The sequence below is a fragment of the Salvelinus alpinus genome, chromosome 1 (assembly GCF_045679555.1).
Source record: "Salvelinus alpinus chromosome 1, SLU_Salpinus.1, whole genome shotgun sequence".
Taxonomy (NCBI): domain Eukaryota; kingdom Metazoa; phylum Chordata; class Actinopteri; order Salmoniformes; family Salmonidae; genus Salvelinus; species Salvelinus alpinus.
The window spans coordinates 40,081,422-40,101,981 of record NC_092086.1 but is presented as its reverse complement, the minus strand read 5'-3'; the positions used below and the strand labels follow the sequence as shown (position 1 = coordinate 40,101,981).

The following is a 20,560-nucleotide window of genomic DNA, read 5'->3' as shown; positions in this document are numbered from 1 at the left end:
GGAAGACGCTGCTCCATAAAACAGTCTCTCCACTTAATCTAATTGTATATAGCCCATGAGCCACTTAGTACCAGCCACTAGACATTCAGTGTTAGAGATTTTATTGTAAACAGGTCTCACATGGAGCAATAGTGTGTGATGGCTGGGTTTTGTGGATACATTTCTGTGATGGCTGGGAGCTTTTCCCCCTTTGGTGCATCAAGTGCTCTTTGGATTCCATCATGTTTGAAATGACTGACTGTTTGAAAAGGCACCCACCCAGTCACCAACCTGCACAGGCAGAGTGGCCAGCTCTGATCTTTTTAGACAAGATAACTTTGTACCATATGGACAAGAGAAAAAACTAATCTTTTTGGGGATTCCTCAGCATAAACAAAAGTTCTCATTGAGAATCTCATGAAAACAACTAATAACAAACTAACTAACAACAAAAAATACATTAAATTACAGCTCTAAAATCAATCAAGGATAAAGTGTGGCTGTTACACATCCAGCTGGGTGTCCTCTTTAGTCAGGCAGAATGACAGACCAGGTAGCAGCAGGGTTTGACCTAGTAAAACCATAGCATCCATGTCCTAGTCACATGGTGCTAACATCAAACAAAGAGCCACCTCTGTTCGGCATTGAGCAGGGATGACTAATTGTTCCATAGCAGCACCAGCAGCCGTGCTGTATACAGTACATGTTTAATGGCCGCCATTACAGCGGCTCTCCACGCCACGACAGCACGAGCCTGGAGTTGACACAGCCTAGCAGCATATCATCTCTGTAACGGCTCAGTATCTTGGCCTGGGAGAGATGTGAGGGAGGGAATCAGTTGGAGAGCGAGAGAGAGAGTGGATGAAGGGATCAGACCCCCAGGTTGTTATCCTCCTCGACCTTTCCGTTCATAGTCCCGCCTCCTCCCATCCCTCTGTGTTCAGAGGTCTCAGTGCTGTGTGGTCCCTTCAGGTGCTTCCAGTCTGCTTCACTCTCACAGCGCTTCACACCGCTGAAGAACTTCTTTATCAGATTCTTGGCCTGCATTTTCACTGTGGACACAAATATAGTTCATTATTAGAAAAGGCAGCTTGTGCTAGTGTGCACACACAATGTTTGTCTTCCTCACCTTGACCTCTTCCCCTACTCCTCCCCTCTGCTAGTAGATGAGACAAGTAGCGGGCAAATGACTTGAATAGCTCCTATAACAAGGAAGATTTCACATTTGGAATACTACAATTTGAAAAAGTGACAAATGAAGAACTAAATATCTTCATCACAGCTTATGCCCCTTCCCTCTCTCCCTCACCTTGGTGGCAAACTTGCCCTGTGTATAGAAGGGGTCTAGACAGCGCACCACGATGTCAGCCACCTCCTTCAGAGACACAGGCTTGGGGGCTTTGCTTGGGCTCCCTGGCTCCAGTACAGTCTCCTGGATGTTTGGGTTAAAGGTCACCTTCTTCCTGCTGTCCTGTAGGGGGCAGCTGCGCTTGGCTGGGCGGAGGGCCTCCCTCTCTTCACTGTCCTCACATAACTGACACACACACAGAGAACATGTGGTAGTAGATGTTAACAATGATGTCATCATTACATTACTGTTAAAAAACATGAACAACACAATAAGACTGTTGTGGCAATATAATATTGATCTCCATACCCTTAGTTTTAGCAACGATTTAGCCTTGTTTTCATGTGCATTTTGCCTGTGAAGAAGACAAAGGAGTTTAGAGAGAGAGGCGCATAACGGAATAAACCAGTCAAAGACCAATCAACTTCCGAGGGACATCTTACACTGTGATAGAGTCCAGTTTAGCTTCCTCTTTAACCTCCTCATCATCATTATCCAAGTTGTTGGTTTCTGTGGGGATAGTGTCCATAGGGATAGTTTCAATGGGGATGGTTTCCGTGGGGATGATTTCCATGGGACTAGTGTCCATAGAGATGGTATCCATGGAGACAGTAGCAGGTGTGATTTCCTGAGTGGGGAGTGACTGGGGTGGTATTGAAAAGGCCTGAGACGACACATCATTGGTTCTTATCTCCACTTCTTGACTCTTTTCAATCGGTTTCTTCCCAAAGTACTGGGTAATGTTGCGGGAGTTCTTAGCAGCCTCTGCTAGCTTCTGCTTCTTGCTCAGGGCCTTGCCTCCTGTCTTGGTGGGACTGTTCAGGAAGGCAGAGACTGCACTGGCTTTAGCTCTGATGGAGGAGCTGATGGTTGGTGCTGTATCTCCAGTCTTTGTCTCCTTCCTCTTCCCCCTCTCCTCCTCACCGGCTGACTCTCCAGACCCAGCCAGGCAGTCAGGGCCCCCGCTCCCTGTCCCCCTGTTGGCCCCTGGACCTGTAGTGGAGCCCTCACAGTTAGAGGCCCTCAGCAGCTCACTGGCAGTCTGGAAAGGGTTGGAGGAGCCCCTCAGACCTGCTCCTATTCTCTTCCGCTTTAGCTGGTGGAGAGAAGGAGACACAGAAGGAAGGATGCTTAGTTACTAATAGAACCCAGTATGAGGCTGACTCACAATAACACTGACTGCATCCTGTTACTAAATGGGCTGAGACAGCCTCAATGCATTAGCCAGTAGATACATATTTAGTCATTACTGCTGCTTATAAAGGAGCCTACAGTATTTTCTAAGGCAAAGTAAAAGCAGAGTCCTCTGTGTGCTGTGGTGTTGGGCCTTACTGAGTAGATCTGTGAGGCGGGCGTGAAGCCCTGCTGCTCCTCAGTCAAGGAGGAAGAGGAGGAGGCTGCTTCGTCTTTGGATTCAGTCTTTATCTCTGTGGATTCCCCAGAGCCGCTGGTCCCTTCTCCTCTTCCTCCTCCTGCAGAGGCAGCCCATCCCTTCTTCATCTCTGATACCTTTAGAGATAAGTTAGTTGAGTGAAAGAATAACTTAATAAGAATAGCTTCCATAGGACTCGATACATAGTGACTTTAGAGTTGTACAATAAACTAGACAGTAGTCAGGAGCTACTTACTCTCTTCAGGACAGCTGCTTTGTACAGGTTGGAAGACTTTGTGATCTTGAAGACCTCATGTTCAATATCCACTGCCAAGGAGAGTGTGTCAGAGCTGGGTGAGGGGCGGGGAAAAAGGCAAAGAAAGAAATCCAAGTGTCACTTCAGCTGTCCCAGTGGTATCAGTGACTTGGCATTTTAGGTGCATGTGGTTAGTAGTGACTGGTACCTGTGTGTGTCTGCTGCTGCCACCTGGTGGTTGTTCAGAGCCTCCTGTAACAGGGCCACACAGTGCTCCCGGGCCTAGAATTGATGCACACATTTGGCACACACTCTCATCAAAACAATTTTTTTTAAAGGCAAGTGAAGAAGTATTCATTTGATTTCATCCTCCCTTAAAGGGAAAGTGTCATTGAGATTTAAAGCATGTCTTTACAAGGGAGAACTGGTCAGTAGCAGCTCCAGAATAAAATCAACACTATACATACATTTAAACTTTTTTAAATCATGACATACAATCAGTCAGACATTGCTAAAAAAAGATACAAATGGGGCTAAATATTTTCCTTGAAAATGGGTATTCTTGTAATACATGTATGAACCACACAGTGGTAGTACAACCCCTCTCTGTTCCCTCAATCTGCAAACATAGATGTTCAGTGCTCTGTGCATTTGATCACATATTGAGAGTGGGACCCTGGATAAGACAGCATCTTGTTGGGTAAAGGATTTAAAGCAGAATGTAATTATGGATGAATAAATAGTTTCTAACGAGCTCATGATGGTGGAGACGCTGAATACACAAGGACATGTGCATTAAACATCAAAAACATGTGAATGTGCATATTGCTTTGCACGTACGTGAGCATGCATGTGAGCATGCGCGTGTGTGAGACGTTTCCATAGTAGAGCTGTACCTTGACAGTGAGCCTGGGGATTTTCTGGCTGCTGGCCTCCCTGAGTGGGCAGTTATCATCTGCAGGCACAGTTGAACACAATATCCAAACCCATTCAGTCACATAACAGTATTATTAGTCAGTCACTTTGCTTGTCTACACTGATATTACAACAATAGAGAACCCACCTGGGGGGATAAATGAATCTGTGTGTCCCTCAGACACCTAGAGGAAAGAGAGAAAAGAAAACAAAGGGAAATAAGACACCCCCCTCACACTGCGATTGTCAGTTAGAGCAGAGAACCTACAGAGGGCCCCTCAAATTCCTCACTCCAGCACTAGACCGCTGCCTCTCTCACCTAGTTGCTAGTGTTTCAGTGTTCCAAGCCCCATGCTGTTGCTGGCAGCATCTCAAACCAACAGTCTCAAAATAATGGCTCAACTCAACACATCTTTTGTTTGTCAGGATTAATAGTATGGATTTGAATAGCCCTGTTGTGCTGATTTGACTCCACATATGGGAGAGATTTACCACATGGTGCCTTACAGGGGCCCCTAGCCCCATAGCCTCCTTGCCTGGCTGACTGGCTGGCCACAGCTGGAACACAGATGTGGAGAGAGAGGGAGCTGCTACAGTGTATGAAGGTTTGTTTACTGAAGCAATGGAATGCTTATGAGTCAGATGTTGTGTATAACAGTATGACAGCAGGGCTGTCCATGTACAGCATGTACACAGTACATGAATGTGAGGTTTCACCTTGCGCAGCTTAATTTGTTTCTTGAAGAGATCTCCAAACTCTTTCCTCCGATGTTCGGAGCCATCATCATCACCTCCGCTCTCCCAGCCCTCCTCATCATGCCTGAGGAGATGACATCACCACAGACCTCAGCATTCCTACTGTACTGTCTATGAGTGACAGCTAGAAAGCACATTTTAAAATCAACAATACATTATAAAATAATTCTAACCCAACCAAATAGTGCAACCAAAACATGAATAGCAAGTCAGAAGGAAAGACCCCCCATCTTGCCCTGTTAGCAACTAAAAACTACAACAAATGTTAGCCTGGATGCCAGTCTGTTTCTACTTTAACCAACAGACTTAGACTGGCCTCCAGGCTACTAGACCGTTGCATTTCTGACCTCTCAAAGCCGTAGCCCTTCCTCCCCCCGGCGTAGAGGTCACGGTCAAACCCAAACGGGCCCCTGGGCTGTGTGCTCCGAGCTGCTCCAGTCTTGGTGCACAAAGTAGCCCCCTTCTCCAGCTGGGCCCGCACAGCCTTGGGGTCACGACAGTAGTCACAGGCTCCCGCACAGTCCGGCTTCTGGTCCCCAAAGAACTTGGAGATGGTGGCATGGCGGCAGCTGAGAGCCCAGAAATACAGGTGTGAGAGAGAAAACATATTGCACAGACATGCTAGACGTCAAACCCCTAGGAGGCCTTGCATTTACAGAGTAGCTCAGTAGAGCCCACAGCGTCTCAAAATGCTCAGAGCCAAGATATTGTGCATTCCTCATTAAGACTCAGAATACAGAAAAGTGCACATGACACAGTATGATATCAGAAAAGTAGCTAATGCTGCTGATAGGAGGAATTATACAATGATTGTGTCATGGAGAAATGACAAAAGAGGATCGTCATTGATTAATAGCTACCAATAACTACCATTTATTAGTGAAAGTCACCCAGTAAAATACTACTTGAGTAAAAGTATTTGGTTTTAAATATACTTAAGTATCAAAAGGAAATGCAATTGCTAAAATACACTTAAATATCAAAGTAAAAATAATTTTAAATTCCTTATATTAAGAAAACCAGACGGCACATTTACGGATAGCCAGGGACATGCTCCAACACTCAGACATAATTTACAAACTAAGCATTTGTGTTTCGTGAGTCCACCAGATAAGAGGCAATAGGGATGACCAGGGATGTTGTTTTCTTGATTAGTGCGTGAATTGGACAATTTTCCTGACCTGTCCTGCTAAGCAGTCAAAATGTAAGGAGTACTTTTGGGTATCAGGGAAAATGTAAAGATTAAAAGGACATAATTTTCTTTAGGAATGTAGTGAAGTAAAAGTAAAAGTTGTCAAAAATATAAAATAGTAAAGTAAAGTACAGATACCAAAAAAAAATGACTTAAGTAGTACTTTAAAGTATTTTTACTTAAGTACTTTAGACCACTGCTTTTTGAAACCTGAATGCCAAAACATTTAGGCGATATAGGTGCTCAAGGTGACTTCTTTTGCATGCCCCACCATAATGATTGACATCAAAGGTAAAACATGTTTTGGGAAGAAATAATCTAATATTTTGACAACCCTTTTTGTAAGCTTTTAAATGATTTAAAACTCAACTGTTTATCTTTTCCAGTGATGAAGACATGGATATCTCATGGAATTGTGGGGGACGCAAAATGGGTCCACTTTGAGCAATGGATAACTTTGAGCTAGAATGTTTTGGTCAACAACAAAAAAAAGACACTTTCTGACCACTTCTACCATGGGAAAATATGTATGGAAAGATTCATTCAAATCAAAATGGGTCAAACAGTTATTGAAATCAGATGCAGTGACTCTGCAGGAGTGTGAAGTGTATTCTCCAGTAAAACACCAGTTTAACGATACGTCTGTGAACTGGATGTGGTTTCTGCTCACTCAGACACACCACTCCCTTCTATTCTGACAAACTTGATTGATGAGGAGAAAAAGGGGTTGTGGGTGTGGAATGACTCCTGTGTGAATAATGTGAAACAGAGACGAGGTTCTATAAAATAACTGCTTCCCTAGAGTCTAGTCTGAATAGCAAACCAACATTTAGGAGACTTGTAGGTGAGTGAGATTGGCCATGGGTGGTGGTTGGTGAGGATGTTACTGTTCTAAATGACTTTTAAATAGATTTAAAAATCTGAATGTCTATTCACTCTTTAGAGTATGGCTGTTCCGCTTCTTTGTATAACAGCTTGCTCTTTCACTCAATACACAATATTATGTCATGTATACACACAGAGATCCACTCAGTCGTACACACATTCATACAGGCTAGTGTCTCAGAGGAATACTAATCAAGCCACCTCCATAACACACAAAGCAAGACTACCTCGGATGGAAACCCAGTCTCCACAGTTTTCAAAGAGGGGGGAAAGAGGCAGTCTCACCAAGGGAGGAGGGGAGAGTAAGAGAGAGAGAGAGAGAGAGAGAGAGAGACAGAGGATTGAGAGAGACAGAGAGCAAGAGAGAGACAAAGACAGAGAGAGAGAGAGCTCATGAAGCAACAGAGTCTTTCCAGAGGAGGAGTGAAGGAAGAAGATAACGACTCAGAGCAGAAGGAGGTGATGATGAACTAGCATATATACATGATGAACTAGCATTAATACAACAGGCAGAGAGCACAAAAACACAGCAGGAGTCCTTTGAAAGTGGAGATAAACAGTGTTGCTATTGCACAACTGCTGCCTTTTCCACTGGCACCAAGAGATGACAACAGCTACTACTAACTAGGAGAGAAGCAAGAATAAAAGGAGAGAGTAAGAGTGGAGCGAGAAACAGTGGAAAGCAAACCAATGACAGCTGGAGAAAGCTCACTTCGAGCCCGATTTGTTTCCTTTCTGAAACCCAGAACAGACTGTACAGAGGACAGCGGATGGGGTTTTGGTCAACTCTTGGCTTCGATGCTAATCGCTACTTGAGGACTTATCTCTGCTAACCCTAATCCTGAAAAGACCGCTGGGTCGAGGAGGCGAGGTCACCACCTCTGTCTCACTGCTGGCTCCAGCTCACCCAGCAACACACAGGGAACTCGCTCTCCACACTCACTCAGGTAGGTGTTGGTTCTTGTGTTACATCACTAACTGATTTGCTTTGTTCGACAAGCACAGTTTAGCACCTTTATTTACTCTGTTGCATATCTGCAAACTACCCATACAGCAAATACAGGCCAGAATAACAGTGTTAGCATACTTTATAGCCTAACCAAAAGAATGTGAAGAGAGTAATTTAGCGGTCATCAGTGTATTCCAGCTGTGTATTAATAGGGAGGCTATTTACATGTGAACACAGTGTGGACCAGAGTTGGAACAGCTCTAGAAGGAGAGCTCTCTTCCTGTTTGTCATTACCATAATGACATTTCTAACAGCTGAATATTTAGCTAGACTTTACTACTGTGGGAAGACTTGCTCCCATACCCCCCAGCCTAGCCATGAAACCTGAGACTGGTGAAAGCCCAGTCTGACTGGGATCTATCACTACACCAGCTGGTGGGAGTCTACCTGGGAGAGAGAGACAGAGCAGCTGTGGGAAACAGAACTAAAGTAAAAACTATTGTCAGCGAAATTCATACAAAATACATCGGACAGAACACATTCCACCACGATGGACTCGGTCTGGTCCAGCAACACAACAGGAACAGAAACTCTTTAAAGGGACACAGACAGCAGGACAAAGAGACTGAGCCAACAGTCTGGTATCTGTTTTACATGCCACACCTATAGTCAATAAAGCATTTTACTGTCAAATGAATTGAAGCACTATTCTATTTTTCTAAAGACTTCCCCTTTAATAGAATCAATACATTCAAGTCTATCCCAATCCAAGTCAATCTAGTGTTGTGATGAAGAGAACAGACATGTAATGTAATCAAGTAGCCTACAGTGTGATCAGGGTTGGGAGAGAAGTAACACTGGTGTAACTGCATAGCTAGAGAGAAGAAGATAAAGAGAGTGTGATGAGGAGGAGAACTGTGGAGGGATGATCATGAGATAATTCATATGAGCAGGATCCTGTCTTGGCATCAATTGTCACACCCAACTGCTATTTACAGTTTATAGGGAACATACTTTCCCATAGCAACAGCAACATATGGCCTACTCATATGTACATAAAGAATTGACAGAAACCTAGAATATATTTTAACACACAACAAGGCAAACATCGATGTCTGCCCTTGAAATAACAGATAAAAGTCCTCCCTTTATACAGTCAGCCAGTGGGACCCTCCTCTCGGTCTCATGACTGTTGTGATAACTCTGGTGTGTCAGTTCACAGATATGCTGCTGGGAGAGCCCTATAATTACTCTAGTAAGACTGGAACAGACACAATCCCACTGGCCCAGAAAAACTAAATCCTTTACACACCAACATATTACCAGATTATAACACACTTTCTAGATCCTCCTCTTTCTTATAGGAGGAGCTTGAATCAGTTGATTTCACTCTGTCCTACCTAGTCATCAGAAACACATGCACTAGCAGCTAGCCTATATATTCAAGGATGAACACAATGGTTTGTCAACATTCCATTGGTGTCAGGTCATCTACATAGTTAGACAGTAACATACAGCATCTCTGACTTCTAGACTCACAGTCTATTATGGGTGAAGAATAAGGAATGAAACAAATGCCTAGATTCTAATAATTCTAACAATATATTGTAATAATAATCAATCATCCATCTTCCATCCACTTGTATCCCTTTATTTCAGCAAAGTGGTCACATCACACAACCTGCACCCAGATACTACAGAGTTGCACCCAGTGTGAGTAACATGATGGATGCCAGGGAGGAGATGCTGACCCTGCTACAGAAGCTCTGGGCCAAACTGCAGGGTCTCCCCACCGCCAGCCCTCTGGAGATGGGGGCCTTCGCTGTCCTCCTCCTCTTTATCGGTAAGCTACACCTCATATATATATACACACACACACACACACCTCTCAGTGGAGATATACTCCATACACCTAACCATGTGCTTCAGAACATGTCTTGCAAAGGATGAAACTCCAACATCTTTAATATCACTTTAGATAGGATGGGTGATTTCACACTGTCTGGACATAGCCTAGACATAATTCAAATATGTAGGCCAGCTACTATAAAAAGGTGTTGTCAATGGTGTGTTCTTTCCTAGTGGTCTTCCTGCTCATGCTGCTGATGACCTGTTTGACGTGCTGCTGCTGTCACAGAACCAGAACCAAGGGGGCACATAGTCAGCTAACCTGAGACAATCCCCACTTCCCCCAATAATGAGGAGAGACATTATCAACAGGCACTCTATGGACCTCTAAACCCCAGAAGAATGAGGACCCATGCAGAGTGGTGTGAACTGAAAACCCTCTGTCACCACTGTATCACCAGGAGAGACATTCTGGAGAAGCACTCTATGGGCCTATTAACCCCGGAGGAATGAGGAGGACCCACGGGGAGGGTGTGGAGCCCATCTATAAAGGAGCCCGGCCCTTGAACAACACACCTCCATACAAAACACACACAGAGCCTCCCTGAGAAGCAGCCAAACAGGCCCGACTTCCAGGCTTTCAGGAGTATCAACATTCCATGGGGCATCCCTGGGCTCTGCTGGCTAATAAAGCAGTCTTTGACGTGAGAGATGGACAAGACTAGACCTCTAGGACGGCTTCAACTGATCCACACAACACAAGGAACACAGGAGCATGGAATCACACACACAAAGGCATCAAGTAATACAAACTGGACATGTAGCTAAAATATCCTAATAGAAGCACAGGAGATTGCTTGGGGAGATGAATGTCTGTCAGTTCTAGGCTGTATGGGTGTCAACTCAACCTCTGCCACAGGCTCAGAGACTCTAAGAAAGAGCCCTCTGCAGTTCGCATCAACAACTCACTTAAATGGAGGCATCTTGCCAAACACCTTGTGAGAGTGTTGCCATATGTCTTCTATGTAAAGGTCTTCCTTTGCTTTATTGCCTTGTTCAAGTGCTAGATGGAACTAGGAAACTCAGAAATGTGCGACTTGCTAACTGGTTGAACGCGGCATGTGTATAACTACAACCAGTTAGCAAGTCGAAAAAGTCTGTTTCCTAGTTCCGACTAGCACGTGAACACAGCATTAGTTCAGCAAAAACAAGCCATTATCTCATTCCTCAGGGGATTCAGAGGACCATGCCTGCCCTCTGCTGTACAAACATGGAACTGGGGCAGTGAGGAAGCCTTGTAATATGCTTCACAGTTATACACAAAAACAGAAAAAGAGTAATGCTGTCATATCCGTATAGTTGTTGCATAGGTTAAAAAGGGCATCTCGTCCTTCTGAAAAAGCATTTTCTTAGCCTGCCTAAAATAGTGCAATATGCTTTTGTATCTCTCTTGCATGAAATAAAACAAAAACGCAGATGATTGTGGTGAGTTATATCAGTGGTTCCCAAACTGTGGGCTGCTGCTGTGCCCCCCCACACACACTCTTGAACATTTAAATAATAGAATGCACAAGTTGCAATGTCATAATTATGTAGTGCATCATCAGTTTCTCAGTCATTGCAGACCTTAGAGAGCCATTTATAACTTGTCAGAAATGTTCAGATCAACAAGCCTGTTGATTTTTTTGTAATGAGAGTCACTCAAATATCACATGACAAAACATATAGAATTGCAAGAAAATTTGCTTTAAAACTGCAAAAGTTTCTCCCCACACCATAACAAAATGTGTAGATTTGCTGGAAATATTGTAAGCTTTTAAACCTGCAAAATCTTCTCTCCTCCAACAAGAGGGGTGTGTCATGAACAGTGCTTGTGCCCACAGAAATAGACGTTGCGCGCGAGCGCAGAGGGAGCGAGAGATGTTCCCCAATGCTGGAAGGGGGGGGTCTGAGTGAAAAAGTTTGGGAACCCCTGTGTTACATAACTCACCCCTCTTGCTCACAGAATGACACCATGGCCTCGAAGTCTGTGATGGAAGCCTTGTCCTGATCTTTCTCAGAGCCACGCTTTGCCTGCAGAGAAGTCACACAATCATTCGCTCAAAGTTAAATAAACAAACATAAAAAGATTTGAACACTGTACACACCAATTGCAATCCCCATGCATTTACAGCACCATCATATTGCTATGCTAATAACAAGCCTGTGAGGCAGGTTGACAGTGTAGTTAGACGTAACCTGTTTGCAGGCCACCTCCTTGCGGATGAGGAAGTTCAACTGCTCCCTGTCCTTTGGGGAGTAGTACGTCCTGCAGGAAGAGGGCAGCCCGTCTCGCCCCGCACGCCCAGATTCCTGGTAGTAACTGGCAAGTGACTTGGCAAGGTTCCAGTGGGCCACAAACCTGACATTAGATTTGTCCACCCCCATGCCAAAGCTGATCGTGGCCACAATGACAAGCACCTTACCCTGCATCCAATCAGTCTGAGCCTCTGTGCGATCTCCTGCCTTCAACCCTAGACAAGCAGGAGTTAAAGGTCAAGAGTTATGCCGCCCACTTTGTTATGTCTCATCTCTCCATCAATAAAATAATCTGCTTGATTCTTGTCTTTATTAAACTTTAACATTTACTATCCTACCCCACAATGTTTGTAAGCCCTTGAGGAATGTCTCACCTGCATGGTAAGGCTTGGCCAGGACTCCCAGCTTAGTCAGTTGGTAAGCCACCGTCTCACAGCCTTCTCTGGTCCGACAGTACACAATTCCACAACCCTGAAGAAAGACATACAGATAAATATCCCAAGCTAAGTACCATGCACTGATTACAAGGCTGGATGACATATTGAATTCATTTGAATATATGTTTTCGTGCAATTTTCCAAATGCCTGTATCGCAACAATCACTTTTTTGTATTTTATGACCGTTTATGTCTGCTTTTTCTCATGTATTTTTGGTCTTGTCTCCTTTGCTCCCTCTATGCACCTTCCCATTCTCACACACACACACACACACACACACACACACACACACACACACACACACACACACACACACACACACACACACACACACACACACACACACACACACACACACACACACACACACACACACACACACACACACAGATCACTTCCTCCCTGATAAGTGGTTTCAACTCGCTATTTGCATTTAAGGTTTGTTCCAACAGAATCGGTCATAGGGTCACCGAAACACATTACTCTGATTACACCATCCATGATTTTACTGTAATAGAGGAGAAGTTAACCTTTCAACTCCTCAAATTGCATGCTGAGCAGACACTACTAAAACCAGAGAATCAATGAACACTGATTCTGCTAAATTTATGTTCAGTTTGTTGCAAAACGGGCATTTTCAGCCAGATCAGTGAATATTGCAAAAAGGCAGGTTAAACTATTTTGATCAAATAATTACATTATTAGTGGGTTTTATGGTTGTGGAAGGCTTATATTTACCCTAGGTATAATATCACAAGACCTGAATTCATTAGATTATTGCTGACTGTTTGAAATGCAGTGTATTTGACCTTTAAATCTAGATATATATTGTGAATCGCCCATAATAAAAAAAATGGACTTATGATTTTTAGGCCATATCGCCCAGCCCTAACTGATTACACCATCCATTAGATATAGGGTACAGTAGGAAGAGATACTGCATATAAGAGAGAGTCAGAGGGGAATCTAGTCCACCAACCTGTCCTTTGGGGCCTTCCCCCATGGTCAGGGCCTCCCTGATGAAGGCATGCAGGTGCTTGTAGGGGTCCTCCAGTAGCTCCCTGTACACCACCTCATAATGCAGGTTACTGCGAAACACAGGTGTGGCAAAGGACAGCGGTGATCGCAGCCTCAGGGACTTTGCTATGTCCTCCTGCACCTTCTGGGGAGCCGTGGCCGTCAGCGCCACGCAGGGTACCCCGGGCAGACGGGCACGCAGACTGCCCAGTTTGAGGTAGTCTGGTCTGAAGTCATGCCCCCACTGGGAGACACAGTGAGCCTCGTCCACAGCCAGGTAGGAGAGGAGGCTCCGGGAGAGCAGGCCTGTAAGGCAGGGCTGGAAGGCAGGGGAGGCCACCATCTCTGGGGTGATGTAAAGCAGCTTCAACCTGGGGCTCTCACTCTCCAGATCAGCCAGGATCAGACGGCGCTCCCCTGCAGGGAGCTTGGAGTTGATGGAGCATGCAGGAATGTTCAGGTCCCTTAGGTGGTCCACTTGGTCCTGTTATGGTGGATACAGAGAAAGGGATCATAATTGAAGAAACCTAAATACACAGCTAGCTATGCAGTTAAGGATAGCTCAGTCTATATCAGAATCAATCATGTAATCAGGACAAATTACACAACAGAAGAAAATACTAAAGAAGAGACTGACCTGGATGAGAGCGATAAGAGGGGATATGACCAAGGTAATACCCTTAGCCAACACTGCAGGAAGCTGGTAGCAGAGGGACTTCCCTGCCCCGGTGGGCATGCACACAAAAACATCCCTGTCACCTGCACACAACAGGGGCAGTAATTTACAATATTCCATCGACTGTCCGATTTGGGCAATGGCATTACTCAGATATGTTTAATGACAATAACTGATCATGCTAGCTAGTAGTAGGTAACAGTCAATGAACTGGTTGAAGAATTGGCTAATTAGCTACCTAGCTAGTTAGATAGCCCGCGGCTGGCTAAGATTAGCTAAAACTAGAAGAGCCGTTCATAGGTAAGTTAAGTTATTGTAAGTCCAACATGTCTATTATGGTCCTCACCTTTAACAACTGCTTTAACAACGTCCTCCTGCTTCTGGGATCGGAACTTATCGAACCCAAAATTGTTTTTTAACGCATTTTTAATGGAAGTCATCTCTTATTTAGAAAAACGTCCAACTTGACAACAAACTTCATTCTCTCGTCGTCGCGTATCGATGACATCATGCCAGTCGGCACATAATAAAGGAAGTCATATTTTTTACCAGTGAATCTCTTTAAACATATTTTATCTACGGTTCTCTTTTAAATATAAATTTTTATTTAATGTCAAATGACCGAAACAGATCTGTTTATGTTTTGTGCAAAAAAACATTAAACACACACAACTCTGATTGGATTCATCATCCATGGGTACACGCCTTTGTTTTCCTTGCAAATGAGAGTCGAATGCGCTGTGATTAGCACCTGATTAGCACGACCCAGGCCAGGACAGATTTTAATGCTCGATTTTTTTTGTTGTCTCGATCGGTGAGGTGAGTCTCAGTTTACGTTTGATTTCTGGTTGAATTTGGTGACCTCCATAGACCACTTTATCAACACCCTAACCAAAAACACTGACACAATCAAAAACCCAGATTTATTTATCAATAAAGCAGGGAGAGAAGAGGCATAGGATTGCAGAATATTAAAAGGAGGATAACTCCACTCCACTTCATCTACACGGATCTCTCCCTTTCACCCTCTGTTTCTGACACTGTCTGTGTGCTCTGGGGTATGTACTGAGGTTAATGCCACTTTGAGATGGTTTGAAATTGGTGACCTAGATGCACAACGATGTCCAACGATGTATTGTAAACCCAGGGTCTCCTCTCTCCTCTGACTAGGCTGTGAGCTGAATGACACCCAGAGAAAGGCAGTGTTTGAAATAGCGGAGGATTTGTTGGAGCATCAGTTCTTTATCCGAATGGTCAGTCTGTTCAAGTCTTTAGTCCATCTCCAGCCCTCTCCACACACCCCATTAGCAGAGATCACTTTGACTTAGTCTGTGACACAAAACTAAACATAGTCCAATGACAGCCCAACCCCTAATCTCTGCTCCCCTTGTGTATAGATGTGTCTGAGTGCAGAGGCCAGTAAGGAGATGCATGTAGTGGAGGTACAGGACAGAATTGGGGAATACTGCAAGCCAGTGCCCATTGCCACTCTTCACCCTATGTGCCAACCTATGGTCAGTTTCAGTGGGTTTGAGCTCATGCCACCTGTCATCGTCAACCTTCGCTCTGGGCAGGGCCCCCTCTTCATTTCTGGACAGCATTTGACATGTAAGTAATTGAGATATGAGAAAATGATGTTATTGTCGAGAGAATGGCATGAAAATAAATATTCATCAGAAACTATTTGTATGTCAATGCTGGGACTCGGTTCTTTATTTGGCTTTAAGTTCAATTCAAATGATACCTGGTATTTTTGTGCTGTCATAGTGGTCTATGAGGAGGAGGAGGAGGAGAAGGAGGAGGTCTTCTCATCAACACCCCCACTTGGTAAGTAAACAAATCTAGAACTGCTAAGCTTTTTAACAGGATTACCTATTTTGATCCCTTATGACATTGTACAGTTCAGTATGAAATAGTTATTGTGTTTTTATTTCAGATCACAGTGGTCTTCAATAACATGATCAAATTTGAAGGACTTCAATAAAACACAGCACAAAAAGTAGAACCTTTGAGTTTTGTATATTTATTCATCACAGGAAGTACATTGTTATTGCAGGATTAATATTTCACAATAGATTACAATAATACTACGGTATTCTTTCAAATGTACGAAAATACAGAGCATGTGAGTGCATAGCATAACTCGAGTAAGGAAGAGGCAGAAAGAATCACATAGAAGCAGCAGCATCAGTGGTCCCATAGCTATCCAATATCATGATGGTCTAGTTCTTTACAGTAACGAAGGTTCTGATTACTCTATAGGAGTGATGAGAGGGTAACCATAGGGTGGAGGGATGGTGTTAAGAGGGAAAGTTCAGCCCCACAGGCACAGGGAGGGACAGAGGCAATAGGCCTTGCTCCCAGGGGACTTGATCACCAAGTCCTTAATGAACTCCGTCGTGCCGAACAGAGGGAACAGCTTCTCGTTGAAGCTCTCATTGTAGGTGTAGATGTGGGAGCGGCTGTCTACGTCATAAAAGGACAGCTGGCCCTGGTCGTAGTCCAGGTAGACGGCCACCTTGCGGGGGATGAGACCAGGCGGCAGGGCAGTGAAGGGCACAGTCAGGGCCTTGAGCTCCGTGCCCCTCTCCAGGCGCAGGGTCAGGTAGCCCGTGTCTGTGTTCAGGGACTTGAAGCCCTTCCTCAGGGCTGACTCCTTGGCCACACCCAGCCGAAAGTCCCGCTCCCCCACCTCCACCTCCCAGTAGTGGCGGCCAGAGTTGAAACCCTCCACCCCTGTGGCGCACCACCAGCCATCGAAGCGCTGGTGGTAGTTTGGCACATTCTTTCTCTCGAAGCCGCAGCGCATCTTCTTCTCGTCGTTGGAGATCAGCAGGTCAGGGTTGGCCGTGTCCAGGTCAAGGGAAATCTCCACTGCTGCATTAGAGATCCAGTCCCATACTGGAATATACATAACAGATTAGTAACAAATATTAGTCAAATTAACAATACGTTCTGTGAACATTACATCTGGCTCTGTCAATGCCTGTCCAAGGCATCACATACCTGAGTGAGGAATGTAGCGGGCAGCACCTATCTTCTGAGTCCTCTGCTTCCATATGAGCCACTGTTGAGGGATGGCTTCCTGTAAGCACAAAGATGGAGAGGGAGAATAGCGGCTTTGGTAAATATCAGAGCTGTTAACATGAATATACATTAATTTATTTTAAAGGGGGACAATTGATATTTAAGGAGGCCCACACCTTATCCAGGCCCTGTGTCAGTAAGACCCACATGAGCAGTTCCATGGCTGTCAAGAGGTTGGGCATGTGGCGACTCCTCCATGCAGCCTGGAGGTCCTCCAGAACTTGAGCCACAGCCTCCCCAGGCCACACACTTTGCTCAGGTTGGGCTCTCAGGTCCTTGGTCCAGTTGATGATGGTCCTCTTAGCGTTCTCCATCTCATTCTCACTGAACAGGTCCTGCTCCCTCCACTCGCTCTCCTCTGGCCAGCCATCCGACTGCATGGGCCTCTTCTGCTGACAACAGGTGAAGACTCATTCAACACGTGTTTGGAGAAAGTTACCTGCAAGCTATACAGTATATATTAATAGCTGTTACAGAATATTGGCTCCTGCTCTCCATACCTTGCTCTCCAGCAGAGACGCCCACTCCAGGATGAAGGCCCTGCAAAGAGGAGTGGGCCAGATGTCCTCTAGTTTCCAGATGTTCCCCAGCACCTCAGACCTCTGCAGAGAGGGCATAGACAAGTGTGGGATTTAGTAGACTTGTTTATCCTCCAAACTAGACCTGACAATGGATACTGGTATAATGGATGTTACAAAAGGTGTGTATATATTTCAGGGTACCTGGCACACTCGATTGAGGTCTCTAGCCAGCTCCACTATAAACAGCTGATTCTCTTCCAGTGGCTCTCTCTTCTCATTTTTCGCCCTCTTGCGAGATTCCTGACAGACAAAAAAAAGAGTGAAAAGAGTTAGCCATAGAACACACAGAATGTAGCAATGAAATATAAACATTAGGAAAAGAGGAAAGGAAACAGATTTGGGACAGAAATTGGTGTTTTACTAGTGCTTTAGAAAGTAATAAGGTCAACCCAGAAAAGGACCCACTTGGCCTTATCAAAATGCACACCATGCTCTTCTCCTGTCAGCAGGAAAGAAAGATATCTCCTCTCTCCCATAACCCCCCTGACAGCATCTATTATCTACCCAACAACACCCTCATATACTTGTTCAGACAATCAAATGAAACTAAATCAAATCAACAGTCCGTGCAGGTTACTTGACCCTGCATGCTCACTGCTGCTGTCTCATCTGCCAGCAGTAATCTGTTTTCCCTGGGTTTTTCCATACCACACACACACGTCAACTTTGATTTGATTTGTTTTAAATATAAATCAATAGGTAATTAAATCAAACTACAGAAACAATTAAAACCTATCTACTTGAGTAAGCATGTGACTGGTGACGCTACCATGACAACCCCTCCACAGCCGTTTCAAGGTCACTTTCCTTTATGATAAAATCTCTGACCGTAGCAAAAAAGATTTTAACAAAAAACCATGTAAATGGTGTTTTTGTTGTTTGTAGGATTTGTAATGCATGACAGGAGTTTGACCTACTGTACCTTAAGCTTGGCTGTGATGTTCTTGACCGGCTCGACTATAAAGTGGAAACACTGCATCATCTTGGAAACTGTGCTGAGACTCTAAAAAGAAAAAGACAGATAAAATAGCATTATAAATGTACCTTGACAGACAGGGAACCTCTACTTGACAGAATATACACTACCCGTGTAAGGATTTCAGATTGACAGGTGCTACTGCTGAACTAAAACAACACCACTGATCTGATTCAGTGGTAGCAGGACCACCTAAATTCTCTAAGGGGACTTTCATTAGAAATGTGTCAGCTGTTCCACCCTACTGCCCTATATTCTGTCCGGAGTTAAGTTAAAAGACATTGGCATTATGGCCAAAGGAGTAACGCAGCTCCACTGTTAAGAAGATTGCTTTAAATCGTTAATCATAGGGTGGAGGACAGGCAACACATGGCTAATCATACTGGACCAAATCATAACAGCAACACCTCTGTGGTCATCATAACATGAAGAATGCCTCCCCTTTGGAATCTTTAATGATACTCTGACCTAGTTATTGTGTGGATGTTATTCAAGTCATATCATTGTGAGGTAAGCACGGGGTCCTACCCACTTTTAGAGCCTGGGGCATCAACTGATCAGTAACTTGGTTAGGATCAGTGATGAGTCAGAGCAGAGGTTACTTGGCTCTCTGTAACGTGACTGGCCCTGCATGCTCTTTGCTGCTGTCTCATCTGCCAGCAGTAATGTGTTTGGCCTTTGTTTTTCCATAACACAGACACACACAAACACACACCTTGTGGGCTAAGCCAGTAAGTCTGCTGTCAGCAGCAGGGTAAATGTGGCACGTGAGTTAGGTCAGTGTGCCACTGAAGCCCTTAGCAGATTACCTAGGAGGACTTCCAAACAGGGTCCTGATACAGCCAAGCACAAACAGATAGAGGATGGCAAGCACAATATAGACCAAATAATAATGACTGGCGCAAAATAATAATATTACTAAATGAAATGCATATTCATCAGCACACATTGTGGAGAGCAAAACCAGGTGGCATTTGTTATAAAATCCATGGTAAACTCATGTCAACCTTTAGTAATAGAATACAAATAAATACAATGGAAGGAAATGGAATACAATGCAACAAAAATGTGAGTAGGCAAATTAAATCATGAAAACAAAAACAGGAAACATTGTTCAGGTATTCAGAGTAGGCCTATGTGTATTGCATCTTTTGTTTGAGTGACAGTGACCCAGTTACAGACCAGTCTAAACACACGCAGTCTGCGCAAAAAGTAATGAGCAGGGTCGTGTGACTTTGCGGCACTGCCAGAGAGTTTGATCCTATATATCCTTGGTTGACATTGCAACATGTCGAATTTTGCACTATGCATGATAGTTAAGTTATTTTTGCGACACTAAACAATGCCATGCTGTTATGTGACGTCTGTGGATTTTCATGCAATCGAAATTAATGTATCATATTTTATGGAAAATTTGACACAATCATGCAGTTAGACATACCTGTCACAATGTTGTAATGTAAGCCGATTGGTGTCTTCTATACACAGGAGTAATTCTACTGGAGAACAAGTTGACTGTATGCTGCAGTATGACTGACCTTGTTTACATACAAGATTTTCCTAGGAACGAAGATGGTTCGGCTCTCTCCGTTTTCTGAATCCGAAGGCAGACAAACAGCGTCGCCATGATTGTTGTGGCACATGAGTTGTCCACGAAGTGGAACGCCGGGCTGTCTAGCTCCCGCCTATATCCTTTCTTTGGATTGGTGGATACATAGCATTATTGTAATCCCGTTTTGAATATTCGATGAGGTTTGTTGACGTCAACCGCCTGTATTCAATGGAAAGAGATACTATGCTACTAGCCTAATTTCATGAATATGCATAGCCATCTCGAGACAACTCTGATATAAAGTGTTTTTTTCTCAAAGTTGGCGGGATGTCACCATGTCCTACTTATATCAGTAGAGGAGAATGAAGGTGTCTGTAATATAATAAACGTGATAAAAACAAATATATACTTTTAATAAATGCATTTCTATAGCTT

At 44.2% G+C, this 20,560-nt stretch overlaps 3 protein-coding genes and 1 long non-coding RNA gene across 6 annotated transcripts; 2 read left to right on the top strand and 2 right to left on the bottom strand.

Moving 5' to 3' along the window:
• Positions 1-84: 84 nt before the first annotated feature.
• On the bottom strand, positions 85-14,666 carry LOC139531729 (ATP-dependent DNA helicase Q5-like). Of its 2 annotated transcripts, XM_071328504.1 has the most exons (18): positions 14,276-14,665; positions 13,891-14,012; positions 13,216-13,737; positions 12,173-12,269; positions 11,739-12,013; positions 11,491-11,573; positions 4,974-5,195; positions 4,588-4,690; positions 4,019-4,055; positions 3,852-3,910; positions 3,164-3,237; positions 2,956-3,049; positions 2,660-2,836; positions 1,771-2,423; positions 1,637-1,682; positions 1,289-1,513; positions 1,109-1,181; positions 85-1,031 (listed from the first exon to the last, which is right to left on the bottom strand). In XM_071328504.1, the coding sequence occupies exons 1-18, from the start codon at positions 14,367-14,369 to the stop codon at positions 850-852; spliced, it is 3,138 nt and encodes a 1,045-aa protein (XP_071184605.1). In that variant the 5' UTR covers positions 14,370-14,665; the 3' UTR covers positions 85-849. The 2 variants fall into 2 exon arrangements, with proteins under 2 accessions (XP_071184605.1, XP_071184691.1); XM_071328590.1 differs by lacking the exon at positions 1,109-1,181 and having other exon boundaries at positions 14,276-14,666.
• LOC139532210 (uncharacterized) lies at positions 6,933-12,098 on the top strand. The gene is made up of 3 exons (XR_011666525.1): positions 6,933-7,650; positions 9,312-9,495; positions 9,735-12,098. It is a non-coding gene; the product is annotated as an uncharacterized lncRNA (long non-coding RNA).
• On the top strand, positions 14,439-15,934 carry LOC139560465 (nucleoplasmin-like). The gene is made up of 7 exons (XM_071377313.1): positions 14,439-14,444; positions 14,678-14,748; positions 14,869-14,987; positions 15,100-15,182; positions 15,327-15,537; positions 15,697-15,756; positions 15,866-15,934. Exons 1-7 carry the CDS (start codon positions 14,439-14,441, stop codon positions 15,883-15,885), a joined length of 570 nt encoding a protein of 189 aa, XP_071233414.1. The 3' UTR covers positions 15,886-15,934.
• LOC139531916 (butyrophilin subfamily 1 member A1-like) lies at positions 15,933-20,227 on the bottom strand. Of its 2 annotated transcripts, none has more exons than XM_071329009.1 (7): positions 20,015-20,227; positions 18,520-18,600; positions 17,739-17,837; positions 17,517-17,618; positions 17,133-17,405; positions 16,936-17,014; positions 15,933-16,830 (listed from the first exon to the last, which is right to left on the bottom strand). In XM_071329009.1, exons 2-7 carry the CDS (start codon positions 18,577-18,579, stop codon positions 16,244-16,246), a joined length of 1,200 nt encoding a protein of 399 aa, XP_071185110.1. In that variant the 5' UTR covers positions 18,580-18,600; positions 20,015-20,227; the 3' UTR covers positions 15,933-16,243. The 2 variants fall into 2 exon arrangements, with proteins under 2 accessions (XP_071185110.1, XP_071185027.1); XM_071328926.1 differs by having other exon boundaries at positions 17,133-17,408; positions 20,015-20,176.
• Between the last annotated feature and the right edge of the window lie 333 nt (positions 20,228-20,560).

Coding starts and splice junctions, on each gene's coding strand:
- LOC139531729 (XM_071328504.1), bottom strand. CDS start 14,369: ATGACTTCCATTAAAAATGCGTTAAAAAACAATTTTGGGTTCGATAAG. Junction 12,270..13,215: donor GGGAAGGCCCCAAAGGACAG/GTTGGTGGACTA, acceptor GTCTTTCTTCAG/GGTTGTGGAATTGTGTACTG. Junction 5,196..11,490: donor TCATTCTGTGAGCAAGAGGG/GTGAGTTATGTA, acceptor CTGGGCTCTCAG/CTGCCGCCATGCCACCATCT.
- LOC139560465 (XM_071377313.1), top strand. Junction 15,538..15,696: donor TTCTGGACAGCATTTGACAT/GTAAGTAATTGA, acceptor GTGCTGTCATAG/TGGTCTATGAGGAGGAGGAG. Junction 15,757..15,865: donor CTCATCAACACCCCCACTTG/GTAAGTAAACAA, acceptor TTTTTATTTCAG/ATCACAGTGGTCTTCAATAA.
- LOC139531916 (XM_071328926.1), bottom strand. CDS start 18,579: ATGATGCAGTGTTTCCACTTTATAGTCGAGCCGGTCAAGAACATCACA. Junction 17,838..18,519: donor ACATCACAGCCAAGCTTAAG/GTACAGTAGGTC, acceptor TTTGTCTGTCAG/GAATCTCGCAAGAGGGCGAA. Junction 17,015..17,132: donor TGACACAGGGCCTGGATAAG/GTGTGGGCCTCC, acceptor TTGTGCTTACAG/GAAGCCATCCCTCAACAGTG.